Source organism: Pseudopodoces humilis, chromosome 11 (assembly GCF_049639895.1).
Source record: "Pseudopodoces humilis isolate 2021_Gansu_Grassland_sample_001 chromosome 11, ASM4963989v1, whole genome shotgun sequence".
NCBI classification, from domain to species: domain Eukaryota; kingdom Metazoa; phylum Chordata; class Aves; order Passeriformes; family Paridae; genus Pseudopodoces; species Pseudopodoces humilis.
In genome coordinates, this window is record NC_142210.1 from 2,922,077 (window position 1) to 2,935,708 (window position 13,632).

A 13,632-nucleotide genomic window follows, 5' to 3' on the forward strand; every position below is an offset into this window, starting at 1 on the left:
AGGATGTTACAGAACTGGACTGTAAACCTTCCCTGTCTGTGGAAACAGTGAAGGAGTGCCAGGCTCAACAGGGAAGTCCCTGTTAAATAAGCAATCCTGAGACTTCATCTGCTTACTCCAGCAGTGTTTAAGAACTGAAAGCCAGGAAAGTGAGCACCTTGGCAAGAGCAGGAGTCTGCACAGTCTCAGCACAGAAACACAAATCAGATTTGGGAGAATTAGCCTACAAGCAATACAACTTATCAAGGAAAATGTTTTGCTTTCAGAATTAAACACGAAGTAATGTTCGAAGCACAAACTAGAAAAATTGTTTTATTCCATTCAGTGTATTTCATTCTGTATAAATGCTGGATTTTTACAACATTAAAAGTGATCAGGGTCCAGCTATCCCTTGGTTATGCAGGTATACTGCATTTAATCTTCTTACTTTCATTTGGGAAAACAGTAATTACAGACTTTCCCCTCCCAAAAGAAACTGCTTTCACATATCCAGCTGGTTTTCCAAGAAACACAGCATATAACAGACATTAGATTAAGCAAGCACACTGTACAGGTTTAAATTCTTTTTAACACTGACTTTCATGTCTATCACTATACTTCAGTACCCTGAGGCTTCATCTACACCAGAAATGTTTATTCCCCCAGACAAAAGGGTTTTTCTCTACTAAACAATAAAAAGAAAGATGGCATTTTCTTTATACTTTCTCCTATTTCTAATTTGAAAACCTTATTCTAAAAGTTAAAAATCCCCACTTTAACTAGTTTGTTTTGTGCCACATATTTGAATGAGAAAAATTCAAAACCTACTGGCTTATCCTTATGAGTGTCTTCATTATTATTTCCTGTGCTGTCACTGGAGGACGCCACACTCATCAAGTGCTCATGTGAACCATTGCTACCCAGACTTCCATAGCCACTGGATCCACTGTTGTGTACAGGCTGTTAAAACAACATTAAAAAAATAAATATATGTATATGTACACACACCCCCCCCCTCAGGACACCAGTAATTCCACGTCAGGAAAAGAGATTTTATTTTACACTGGGTTTTTTTGTTGCTTGGTTTTTTGGGATTTTTTCTTTTTTTTGTTTGTCTTCTTTTGTTTGTTTGTCTGGAGGACTCCAGGACTACATGAAATTATTAAGATATCAACTGGAGCTTTAACATACTTCAGTAACTCTTGTCTGGTAAGCATGAGTGCAAGGAATTCCCAGGACTGTAGCCAAAAATTCCAGTAGAGTAGAAGCAGCTAAACAAGACGTCACAGCAAGATAAATCAAACTGCCTTTCCTCAGCAGGAACTGGGGAGGGTAAGAGTAAAGCCCTGCTGTACCTGCAGTAAGAGCCGATAGATCTGCTCAGTGATCTCCTGAACACTGGGGTGAAGGATTCTGTCCTCTGTGTAGTTGGGAGCAGCAAAGACATCTTCATTTAAGGGACCCCTGCACAAACCAAACATACACCAGCTCACTGCAAATGCAAGTGTTTCAACCACAGAGACCACAGCTTCAATTTACCACCTACATATCCTACACAGAATCTAATGCTTATTCTGTTCCCTCATCTTAAGGATCATTATGTAAACCTCAGGGAAAGGAAAACAAAAATATATTTACTTACGTCCTAACTTTGTGTCTTCCAATAATAAAGGAAACTTTGCGACTCCAAGGGTTGATGAAACTGGACCAGCTGGTGTCCATGGTGATATAATCTCCATTCCTAGTGCAAAACCTGATTGGTGAGTAGTCAAAAGGCTGCCCTCCATACTGAAGAACTGCAATGAAGGATTCAAACAGAAATTTCAGATTAATGTTTGCACAGTTCTACATAACAATTCAGGATTCATGGAGGGAATGGACATTCAATGTACTTCCTCTTCATGGAAGAAGATGCCACTTGAGGGAACAAATACTGGGTATATTGATACATTTAGAAATACTGAGCTACCAGAATAAGCAGATCTTCATAATTTACTGAACTATGGTCAAGAAAATCACTTTTAGAATACAACAAGCAAAAGAAGGCTGAAGAAGCAGCCTTTACAAACTTTGCCAGAATGGCTCTTATTTTCTTCTCTATGAAATAAGAAAGACTATCATGTAAGATACAACACTACTTCTATCACATCATTCTCAAGAAAATTTTCTTTATGTACGAAATATTAATTTGCAGTCAATTTATTTAGTAGATATGTATGCTTCACAGAAAGTACAGAACTGAGTGATTTCTCATTTCCTTGCATTTGCATTAAGAATCAAGTTCTGCAGTAAAAGATTTAATATTTATTTGTGAGAAAAAAATCAAAGTCACAATTAATTTTTTCCTACTACTTGTTGAGGACTTTGTAGTCCTCATTATTAAGTCCTAGAAAAAAAATTATATTTCTGCCACAGTAGCAGGCTACATACTTTTTTTGTGAATTGCCAGCATTAAGGGTCTGTCATTTGGGTGAAGATGCACCAAGACTGGTGTTCCTATTAAATCCTGAGGTAGGTATCCCAACAGAGGGACTGCTCTGGAGAAAGAAAGACAAAGAAAACATAATAAAAATCAAGTAGAATAAATGTTTATTTCATGTTTAAAATGGTTTCATTGTAAGCTTCCTTTGCTGTTATTCCTGTGAAGAGAACCAATAATTTTAGGTTTACATTTGGTGAAAAAAGCAGTGCCAAGTAACAACAGTCATACACTTAGGGCAAGGGGGGCTTTGTTTGTGGGGTGGTGGTTAGACCAAATCAAGGAGTCTGCTACAGCAGTTCTGTCTTTTCTTTGCTGCCCACTTTAGAGGATAAATACTTACCCTAATTTTCAAAGAGCATTAATAAAGTTTAATCTTATAAAACTCTCATGAAGATAAATAGTACCCCAATCCCTTGGCTGGGAGCCATGGCTAAGGATCACAGGATTACCACAGTTGAACTAGCACTGGGGGAGCTGACCAGCACTCAAGACAACTTTCTCACAGGCAGGTGAAGAGTTCAGCTCAGAGGAGCTGCATGGGAGCAAGCTTATTAACAAGAGAATTAAAAGCAATCCTACTGAATTCCTGCACATTACCCATGACCACGTCTAGCGATGTGAAAAACTAATTCATGTGACAAAGTAATTTTTATTGATCACTTCAAGCATTTGCATTAAGTGGAAGTTCACAAATGCCACTTTGCACCTTACCCTGAAGGTTAACCACTGAAAATGCGCTTTGGGAAAAAGAAAAAAATGTACTAAGTCAACATCACTCAGTGATGTTTGAGTTGCCAGATGCCAACAAGTCATCTTGAAAGCTCCAAATGCTGCACATCTTCCCCCCAGCCCCACTGACTGCCAAAGGCCTGGGAGATGTCTGAGTATGATACACTTGAATGAAGAACTCAGCCCCAGTGCACCAGACAGGGGATCTGTGTCAGGTATGAACTTCAGAGCATTGTGCAGTGAATTCTCTCAACACTGCACTTCCAACAACCCACTGGAATTACATCAGTTCCCCAAAACATCAAACATACCATTCCAGCAAAGAGGCTGAGAGGGGAAAGAGGATAGCAACTAATGCCTTATTATCAAAGTAATTCATTTAATAATGAGTCTTAAAAGCTTGCAGATGAACTACAGCAAGAGAGCAGAAACTGGCATGGAACCCATACCAAACCAGAGCACTTTGACACATTGACATTTAGAAGTGCTGCCAAGTTCAAAGCACATGAGAAAAGCTGTGCTGCTAGAGGACTTTAAAATCTCAGTCAAGTCCAAACAACTTCAGCCAGGCCTTCATCGAATAACACCACAAGAAGGATGTGTTCAGCACTATTCCTGCTCTTTGCCACCTGCTTTATGAAAGTCAGGGATCTAGAATGAATGTGAGACTGAGCTGGCTTTGCCTGCTCTGATGAAAAGGAAACTAAAAGATGATCCAGGAGCTTCCCACACTGCTGGAAAGACGAGTTACAAAAATGGACTTAAAATTTTCTTGATGGTGCCAGACAGTAAAACTGCAGGCAATGATCCCAGACTGGAGTCTAGAAAGCTGATGCCGGATGTTAGAAAAAGGTTTTTTAACAGAGCAGTGCAACATAGGAGGCCTCCCATACAGATTGTGTCATCTCTGCCCCTGAAGGTTTTTCAGCATTATTGAGACAAGGCCACAGCTGACCTTGGCTAGGACTGGGCAAAGTTTCATTCCAAGCAAAAGGATGGAACCAAGACCCCAGCAGCTCCTTCCAACCAGCCCTTCTGTGCTCATCTAATGCTCTATTTGAGAATGATGTCTTGGCATCATTATGCTTCCTCATAATGAGTAACTCATAAAAATTCAGAGGTTAGGTTAATAAATTAATTTTATGAGTGCAAATACATGTGTGGTATAAGAATGGCTGATGAGGAGATCCTGCCAAGTTTAGTTTGTGTTTCATAGAATGACATTTAAAGTGTCAAAAAAATACGAATAAGTCTCTTTATATTACCATTGTAAGTTACATACGAAACTACTTTAATTTACAAAGATCACTCCACTGTGAACTACTTGCACCCATTACATGCATGAAGTATCAAATATATTATGACAAATAGGACTGATCTATTTATTTTCAAGGAAATATTTATTTTTACTTAATATACTCTATGCAGAGATCCACCTGCAGAGTTCAGACAAATATGCATTTTTCCAATACATGAACATGTACTGATTACAGAAATTAACTTTATTTCATGCAAGTCGAGCAACAGTTTCAGGGTTATGTTATGAACAATGCTCAGTCAACAGCAGGTGTTAAGTTGCACATTTTTAAATATTAAGACTCTGCTTTCTTTAAGAATCTCTTGCTTTGTGTATTCCACCAAACCCTGGAGAGCTTAAGAGTAATCAATTGCATATGCATGTCTTGGTAAACATTTATTGGGCTCCCAATGCTCTCAGGAGTTGAATAATTGAAAGCAAACTCAACTACACTATCACAAGAACAGAAATAAATGATGCAAAGTCCTAATTTCAGACCAAGATGGAATCAACCCTCATTGGAAGTGTTAGAAAATGGTATTTGAGAACAAGTGGTAACATCAGACCAACAGGAAAGAAGCTGCCATAGGATCCACAGGGAAGGATTTTCTGGACTTGCTTGAGCCCAGGAATAAGGGCAAGGCTGTGCACTCAGTAATTCTGCAGTTTCTGTTAAATGACTGCTGGAGATCACTGAGCTGTGGATGCACAGAGGAACAGAAGCTTTGCATTGTGCCCTCAGCCTCTTTGTAAAGATAAACCCATTCTGCAGCTGCCTTGAAGTATGTGTGGAAATGAAGGAGAGAGAAAAATCCATGAAGAAGACAGAACTACACTGGATTTAAGTAGTTCTTTTATCAACTTGAGCTGTTTAGAGACACTGTATGAATCACAGCATGGAAAGACTGTTTGTCAGCATTACACTGTCTATCCTACAGGAACTCAGCCAAAACATCTGCCCCTCTACAGATAAAACTGGATCAGAAGTCAAACAGTATTCTTTTTACCTGGACTCCATCTTAGTCAAATATCTCAATAACCTCCTTTCCCCAATCCCTCTTTTCTGCTGCCTTTAAGCATTTTGCTAAGAATTATGTATTTTTTCAGAAGCAACGTTTCCATCCAAAAAAATACCACAGAATCTCAAAACTGTCCATTATACTCCTACTCTCTCTGAAGACATCTACCCCCATACCTCAACCTAAAAAGAAAATTTTAGCATTCTTAGAATGCTTAAAAAACAAATGGGAGAATCTCAGCAGTCAGAAACTAAGTAGCTAACTTAGTCTCTGCTACGGAAAAAAAAAAAAAAAATCCAAATTAAGTTCCACATACAACCTAAATATCAGAAACCACCAGAAAGAAAATACCAAGAAGAGCAGAAAAAGAAGAGGAAAGCTAGTGTTTCCAATTTAGGAATAAGTGAATTGTTCTATCAAGTCAAGTCCTCAGGGCTCAGGATTTGGTCCAGTTGTGTTTAATGTTTTTAGCCATAATCTGGCCCAGAGGATGGAGAGCACCCTCCATCAGTTTGCAGACAACAGCAAATTGGGTGAGAGATTTTATTCTCCCAGGGAATAAGTGACAGGATAAGAGGAAATGGCCTCAAGCTACCCCAGGGCAGCTTTAGACTGGCTATTAGGAAATGTTTCTTCATGGAACAGGTTGTCAAGGAACAGGCTGCCCACAGAAGGGGTGCAGTTACCATCCCCAGAGGTGTTTAAAAATGTGCACATGAGGAATTTAGGGACAGGGTTTTGTGGTGGACTTGATGATCTTCTGCAACCTAAATGATTCTATGAAACTTTGGTTTAGACCTCAGTTCTTAAGTCTTGGTATATACATTAAGATCACAGGTGGCATTTTTGTTCCTAATTTAGGATGTAAATACTTACTGTAAGCAGTTTTTATGACTGTAAAAGCAATGTGAAGTCTTCAACAAGTGCAATTTGAACCATTATATCTTTTTTTTTAAAGATCTAATGTTTTATTGAAAAGCTGTACCTCTAGTTGTACCTGGGCCAGCAGAGAGCGACAGCAGCGTATGTGCTGAATTTGGTTAAAAAACCAAAAACCCACACCTAGATGTCTCATACAGGTAATAATTGGCAGCACAGGAATTCTTCTGAACATGGGTTCATTGACTGAATTTATGTCCAGAATTTCTCAAGAGGGAAGGAAAGTGGAAGAACACGTTGCTAGCAGGCACTTAAATACACTTTATTGTATTGTAATGTGTTCTCATGCTTAGTGAAAATGGGGGGATGTACTTTTCTTAGGTTAAACACTCTTCAGTAGTTGCATAATTTTTTAACCCCATATAGACACCTTAAATCCTGCAAAGATACTGGAGAGCTTGATCGTCAGTAAATTGAAAAGCAATTTTTGTAAGTTACCTTTCATCTACATCCTGGAACAAACAGGTCGGCGTGTGCGTAGTTGTAAAAATCCTTTTGTCAGGAGGAATTCTGGGTGCTGAGAGAAAAATAAAAGCATATTAGCAACTGATGGTTTTGCATATATAATACTTCAAAAGCTGCCAGTCCAAAATTCTGGCCAAGAGCATATAGGAAAGCAGCAAGGGCAGAGAACAGAAACAATTCTCCTTCTCTTTAATAAAGCTTGAACAGGTCTTACTTTTAGGAAAGCAAACTAGACTTTGTGCACTCAAGGATTACCTTCATAGCCAGAATGGACTTTTTCTGCAAGCAACACACAGCAAAGCTGGTCTTCTGCTATTTCGGGATCTTGCACTTTGATAAGGTAAGGAGTCATCCGGAATGGGTGATAGCAAATCTCATTTTCACGCTCCTTTCCCGCACTAATAATTAAAGAGAGTTAATTATTTCAACAGATTACGCTAAATAAAAGTTTAATTTATCCATTGTATTTCTGTCATGACACAAGAACTGCACATTAGCAGTTCACTAAAATAGTTTATTCACTAAAACTAAATAATAAACTAAAATAGTTTATTCACTAAAATAGCACCCAAGATCTTAGCTTGATTTTTATTTTGGTGGAAGAGAATCTAATTCTGATGGTATCCTTTGCACACCAACTTCCATAAAGACTGTGCTGTTCTCTCTACGGTCTGAAACAAATATCCACAACAGCATTACATGGCAGTTTGATAGAAAAACCCAGCTCACACAATAGATTAAGTTATTTTGTTGTCCTTTAGAGGGATGAATTTACAAGGCTTTTTTATGAAGACTGCTGTTTCCCCTCAGTTAACACAAAGATCATCTTTTAATCAATATTTAATCCAGTTTAGAAGGAGTGAAGACTCAATATTTAATAACAGGTGTTTGCTTAAGCAGAATGCAAACACAGTAATGAAAACAATAACCATTTACACAGTGACAAAAGAAGAATCAGCTGTAATAAGTTTATGTAACAGTGGAGCTTAATGGAAGTAATGCTTTTGAAACCAGTGTTAGTTGGACGAAAAAATCTCCAGTAACACCAGCAGTACTTGTAGAGTACATCCAATCCAACACTCTGGAGCACTGCATTTCCCCCAGTTCATTTCAAGTTTATTCATACCTCAATAGTAAGTATTTATTTACTAGAGAACTAATTAAATAATTGGATCTACTATTTTTGTTTCAGAAATGCTGCTAGAGAGGCAGTAAGCATCAAGAAATCAAACTGCACAAGAAAGAGCATGAACTAAGGTTCCAGCTTTTCCTAAACAAAAAAATAAAAATAAAAATAAAACAAATTTTAAAAAACCAACAAAAAACTAAAGAGGAGTGATTGTGGGCAGGAGAAGAAGGAAGAAAAGCAAACCAAAGAACTGTCTCCTCTATTAACTGCAAAACAGACAAGTCAAGTTATCCTTGAGTATCTTCCTAGGGGATACATGAGATAAATTTAAGACACTGGTTTTCTAGAATGAAGGAAGGTGCTGAACAGTTCCACTGACATGAACCAAAAGCTTTCCAGAGCAGGAGGAGAAGCTGTACCACCTTCCTTTATGGCACAAAGGCCAATATTCACAGGGATTAACTCCAAGATGGAACCTCCCAAAATCAGTTTGGTTTTCTCTGTAGCTGCTACAAATAATCGACTCAAGGATGTGCATCTGTTTTGCTTTATGATCACATTATGAAAAAGCATGAAATGTACGTACCACATGGTTCTTATAAAAGTCAAATACTTATGTAATGCTTGGTTTCATAACACAACACTAAGCTTTGCAATATTGTCTTACCTGATACGACAAAAAAAAGATTTCTCTTCCATGCAATCCTGGGTGGAAGACTCTAGAAATATTAAGCATATTTCATAACAAGTTACAAATTACTAGAAGATGATATTTAGCACAAGAAGTTTTCCTTAGATAATAAATGTTGAAATCTTTTTTAAAAGCTTACGTTCCCTGAAGTCTCCATGTGTATTGGTTAAACAATGTACATCATAAGCAACTAAATCTGAATATCACCCAGATTCTGAGGCTGGTGTGTCACTCACAGCTCCTTGTTTATCAAGTCTTTTTCCTAAACATATCTAAACAACTCTCCAGTTTTATCTGCTTACTCTTAGCAACTCTTTCACACCACTTAATGACCAAAAATGTTTGACTACCTAGGACTCCAAAATTTGACCCTTTTCCTAGAAAGACACTAGGACAGCTCCAACACCAAATACACTTCTTAGCACGCCTCTTGTCTCTTTTTCCTGAAGACTTCTCATGTTTTAAGCTTATTTCCCTCCTTTTCCAGAGTCCCCAAACACTGACTTCCAAGGGAAGCTCTGGCATTTCAAAGGCCTCCAGTGCACAATATTTTGGATATTATACTGTTTGGCAGCTGATACATGACAGAGTGTGCACATTTCTACTTGTTCAATTTTTAAAATCTGAATCTATACACGAAGATAATAAAGCTACAGAAAATGTTTCAAGAAAGCAAAACCAAGAAAACTCCCACATAACTGAGTAATCAGGATTATATATCATTTACCACTGACCCTGTTTTGAGCCAGAGGTTGCACTAGAGCCCTCACAAGGTCCCTTCTGACCTGCTTTATGTATGCATTGCTTAGCACATGTTTATTGCTAATTGTTTTTTCAGATTGAATTGGTTCACACACTGGCTTTACTTCACAGGTTTAGTATGCAACGGATTGGAATTTCAAACATTTAGAGCAGACCTTGAATTCCAGGTCTATTTCCAGTTGAAATAGTTGATAGATATGTCTCAATGACTAACAGCTGTAGGTACATGAGTAAAACAGTCCTACCACAAACAAATATCAAGTGCCCTGAGACATCTGATTCTTCACCATTAATTATGCCAAATATAATTTTTCTAAGGCTAGAAGAAGAGAGCTGTGATTACACTTGGTGAGTGCACAGTGATGACAGCTGAAACACATTTCTCTACACCATAATCAACGTGTCCAGTATTCAAATCATAACCATTTTAAAAGGAAGGAGACAGAGCATTGTCCCCTTTATACTTGAGGAAGAGAAAATGTGAAGAAAAACTGTTTTCATTTGACTGCTAGTACAAGTGGAAACTAAATTCACCATTCAGCATGAATTCCTACTTTTTTTTCATTCATCATCTGGCTGAAAGGGGAATAAGAACTGATAAATAATGACATTGAGAAGACTTTTAATCAACAGACAAATGTTGCTGATTTACAGAACAGATTTGTACACCTAGTGTTGTTCAGAGGTCTTCTAATAATGCCCCTGTGCTACACCCTCAAAAGGTGATGGGGAAGGATGGAAGGAGATTCAAAATCAGTGCAAGTACTTGCATTTGCATGACTGAAAGCAGGTCAGAGAAATATCTTCTGTTGAGACCACTCACCAGCTCTATTGCAAATGTTCCACGATGGTAATCTGTATGGGGTGGTGGAAGTATAGAACACACTGACATCCTGAGGTGCCAAGAACTCCACAAATTTGGCATTTTTAAAATAACCCCTCTTGCAGCGGAGAATAGAAGAAGCTTGATCAGAGATGTACAGAATTTTCCCAGTTATCAAAGACACAGCTACAGCAAACATATCCTAAAAACAAAAATCTCTATTTATTTAGACAGTTTGGAACATTCTTCAGTGCAGCATTTATTTCTGAGAAAAACAAGTATTTAAGATACAAAAACATGAGTAAGTTCAAAACGAGAATTAAGAAAATTTAATTTTATTACAGATGTCGTTCAACACAATGAATCTGCTCATCAAGTAGACACAGAATATTTTTCCATGATGTATTGAGAATAATACACTACTATTTACTGGATCACAAGCCCTAGATATCATTGTCTACAGTTCTATGATGCAGAATGAATTTACAAATTAGGAATTAATGACCTTCCAGCTATATAACTTCACATTTTCCCTGTGCTTGTTACAGACATGATGTACTTCTATGAAATTTTTGAAAGGTTGTTTGTGTTAGGGCTCTAAACCACTTGGTAAAAAACAGTGAGTACACAGGTGGGAAGAAGTGCCATACACTTGTATTGTTTCTCTTCCTGCCATACAGGAGCTCCCTGCACCACAACCTTTAGTTCTCCATTCACAAACACTGCACAGGAACTGAAGAGCTACCAGCAGAATGCTGCTTTCACAAATGCATATTCACATTCCCTGAACAATGTTTATAACATTTGGCTGAATTTCTCAGTTGTACTCTACATTTCCTATTTATTTCACCTTGTGGGCAGCCTTTACTATTCACAGATTCAACAAAACCCACCTACTTCCACCTAAGGAACATCCCCCATCATGCTCTTGTTTTAGAGAATTCAAACTTCATATATTCAAACACAGGTTGCAGTTCAAAAAAGTAGTAGAAAGTAGACTAATACATCTAGATGCCATTATTTTTTGAAGACTCCATAACATATAAAATACTAGTAATATAGAAATAAATATAATTTAAAAAATCATTCAGGTTATCATTTCACTGCTAGAACTACAGTGATGGTCCTAGCTGTTCTCATCTCTGTGGGAACACAACATAACTGCACCCCACAGTCACAAAGAGCAGACAAATCCCACAGGAAAGGACACAGTGATTCCAATACTTTTGTCACTCTTCAGTCACACTAAGAGAAAGAATTGCTGAAGCATCAAATAACTTAAGAATCAGCTGAAGTGATTCATCATGTGCCTCGACTAAAATTTGGAAAGAGTTAGCTCTCCAGCTTTTGCAGTGCTCTGTATCACATGCACATAGAGAGGTGTCCCAGCACCAGCTCCAGGCACAAGGTACAATTCAGAGGATCAGGGAGCTGAAGCCTATTTATTTCCCACCTAACCAACAGAAATAAGTTTGCCAAGTCTGAAAAGGTTCAGAGTTTCTCAACATCCCCTGGAAGGCAAAAGGCAGTTTCTTCAGCTTTCTGGCCTAGCTATCAACCCTCCCCTTGTGAGAAGAAGGCATGACTGAAAATTCCAGCTTCAAGAAGCATTTTCAATACACACTGAGACTCAGGGCACCGTACTCACCGCATTTTTCACAATGTATTCTGAGGTTATAGTCTCCACTTCTTCCACTGTGTAAGATGATACATTGAGACCAGCAGGCTGGGATTCATTAATCATCAACAACTGGTAATATTCCTCATTGGCTACATGAGAACAACAACAAAAAAATTATAAATATTAATAATAGTATTGATATATTAATAATCTACGGATATTAATAATATAGTAATTATATAATAATACATAGTAATAAAATAGTAATAATATATTATTACTATTCATATATTAATAATATAAGATTATCAATAAACACCTAGCCCAGGAGCAGTAAATGGCAAAAATATCTTTGGGCATAAATGCAGAAGTTGGGAAATGTAGGCACTATTCCAAGTACATCATTTTCCCTGGTAGGGCTTCCTCATCAATAACTCATACAAACGTACACATCTTGATCTACCCATATATGAATGGTCACATATTTTAGCCTGAGAGCTCAAACAGTACGAAACTGTAAAATTGTTTTCAAATCAGTTTTCTAACTCAACCAAACATCAGTAAAATATTAAGCCTCTAGAGAGCTGCTTCAGCTCTCAAAGGAACAAGTTAACAAAGCCAACAAATGAGAATAACATGAAATTATCTGGTTAGAAAGGTTGTCATCCATAATACAGTTCTCTGTGTAGAGCTATGTTTATTTAAATTCCTATTTTGAAAGTTTCACATTAGCCGGGTTGGCATTATCTAGGCAGAATCACACTTTATTACCTTTAACTTGTTTAATGCTTTTAAGGGCATATTTCAACGTTGTTAGGACACTGGATTTGCCTTTGACTCTCTTCTCAGAAGGAAGGTGAGCTTTCAGCTCCTGCAGTGTTTTCAGCAATTCCTTTTGTGTTTTGGCTTTAGTGGACTGCTCACTACTGTAAGATGAAAAACAAAAAACACAACATCACTTGAATGCTTGAAGTGACACATCATCCTATGAGAAGCCCAAACGTACTCTGACACTTGTCATCCACATCCAATTTGTACCACCAGCCTCATGAACTTTGCTAGTACTCAGTATCAGCTTCCAGAACTTATGGAAATTCTTACGTGACCATTTAAAATCAAAGATTTACCACCACGTGGAGTGTGATAGTAAAACATACTTCGTATGTGCAAAGTACATATGCCCAAGCACCACAGAATTTCTTTTTTTTTTCTTTGCCACAGTCCCCCTCCTCCCTTTTAGTGGTATTTTCCTTAGCTCTTTTCAAAATCAAACTCAGAAATGTTCAGGGACTTCAAAGGACAGAAGCAGGAGGTTCGTTCAAGCCTTCACCTCCTGTTCGAGCAGGTTCTCCTGAGAAAGCTCCCTGAAAAGGGCATGGCAAGGGAGAGCATCAAGTTAACAAAACAAATGGAGAAATCCTTTGAATAATGTGTCCCAGCTAAGCATGGCAATACATTAAATAAGATAAGGACCCTGACTAAATTTGTAATGAAAAGAATCAGAGGAGGCTGGAGATAGAAGCTGCATTCACAGTTCTCAGGTTCTGTCAGGGGAGTGTCTCAGTGTAGAAGAACAAACTACAGAGATTATCAGTACCAATATCAGAAAGTTATCACCTTCCTTTCCAGTTCCTGCTATCTCGTCCCATTATTGAGAGGTGCTGACACAATCCAAAAGGAGAAGGGGAGGTGAGGG

General features: G+C 37.9%; 1 protein-coding gene across 9 annotated transcripts in view; it reads right to left on the reverse strand.

Annotated features, from left to right (window-relative positions):
- Positions 1-13,632, reverse strand: part of PER2 (period circadian regulator 2) — a 45,974-nt gene that overhangs the window by 12,760 nt on the left and 19,582 nt on the right. For all 9 annotated transcript variants that reach the window (XM_088060911.1, XM_014258389.2, XM_014258383.2 and 6 more), the window contains 10 exons: positions 12,708-12,862; positions 11,964-12,085; positions 10,316-10,517; positions 8,707-8,758; positions 7,166-7,308; positions 6,884-6,962; positions 2,410-2,516; positions 1,622-1,775; positions 1,335-1,443; positions 808-939 (listed from right to left, as the gene is read on the reverse strand). In XM_088060911.1, coding sequence (XP_087917037.1) covers positions 808-939; positions 1,335-1,443; positions 1,622-1,775; positions 2,410-2,516; positions 6,884-6,962; positions 7,166-7,308; positions 8,707-8,758; positions 10,316-10,517; positions 11,964-12,085; positions 12,708-12,862 — 1,255 coding nt within the window. The remainder of the gene's footprint in view (positions 1-807; positions 940-1,334; positions 1,444-1,621; positions 1,776-2,409; positions 2,517-6,883; positions 6,963-7,165; positions 7,309-8,706; positions 8,759-10,315; positions 10,518-11,963; positions 12,086-12,707; positions 12,863-13,632) is intronic.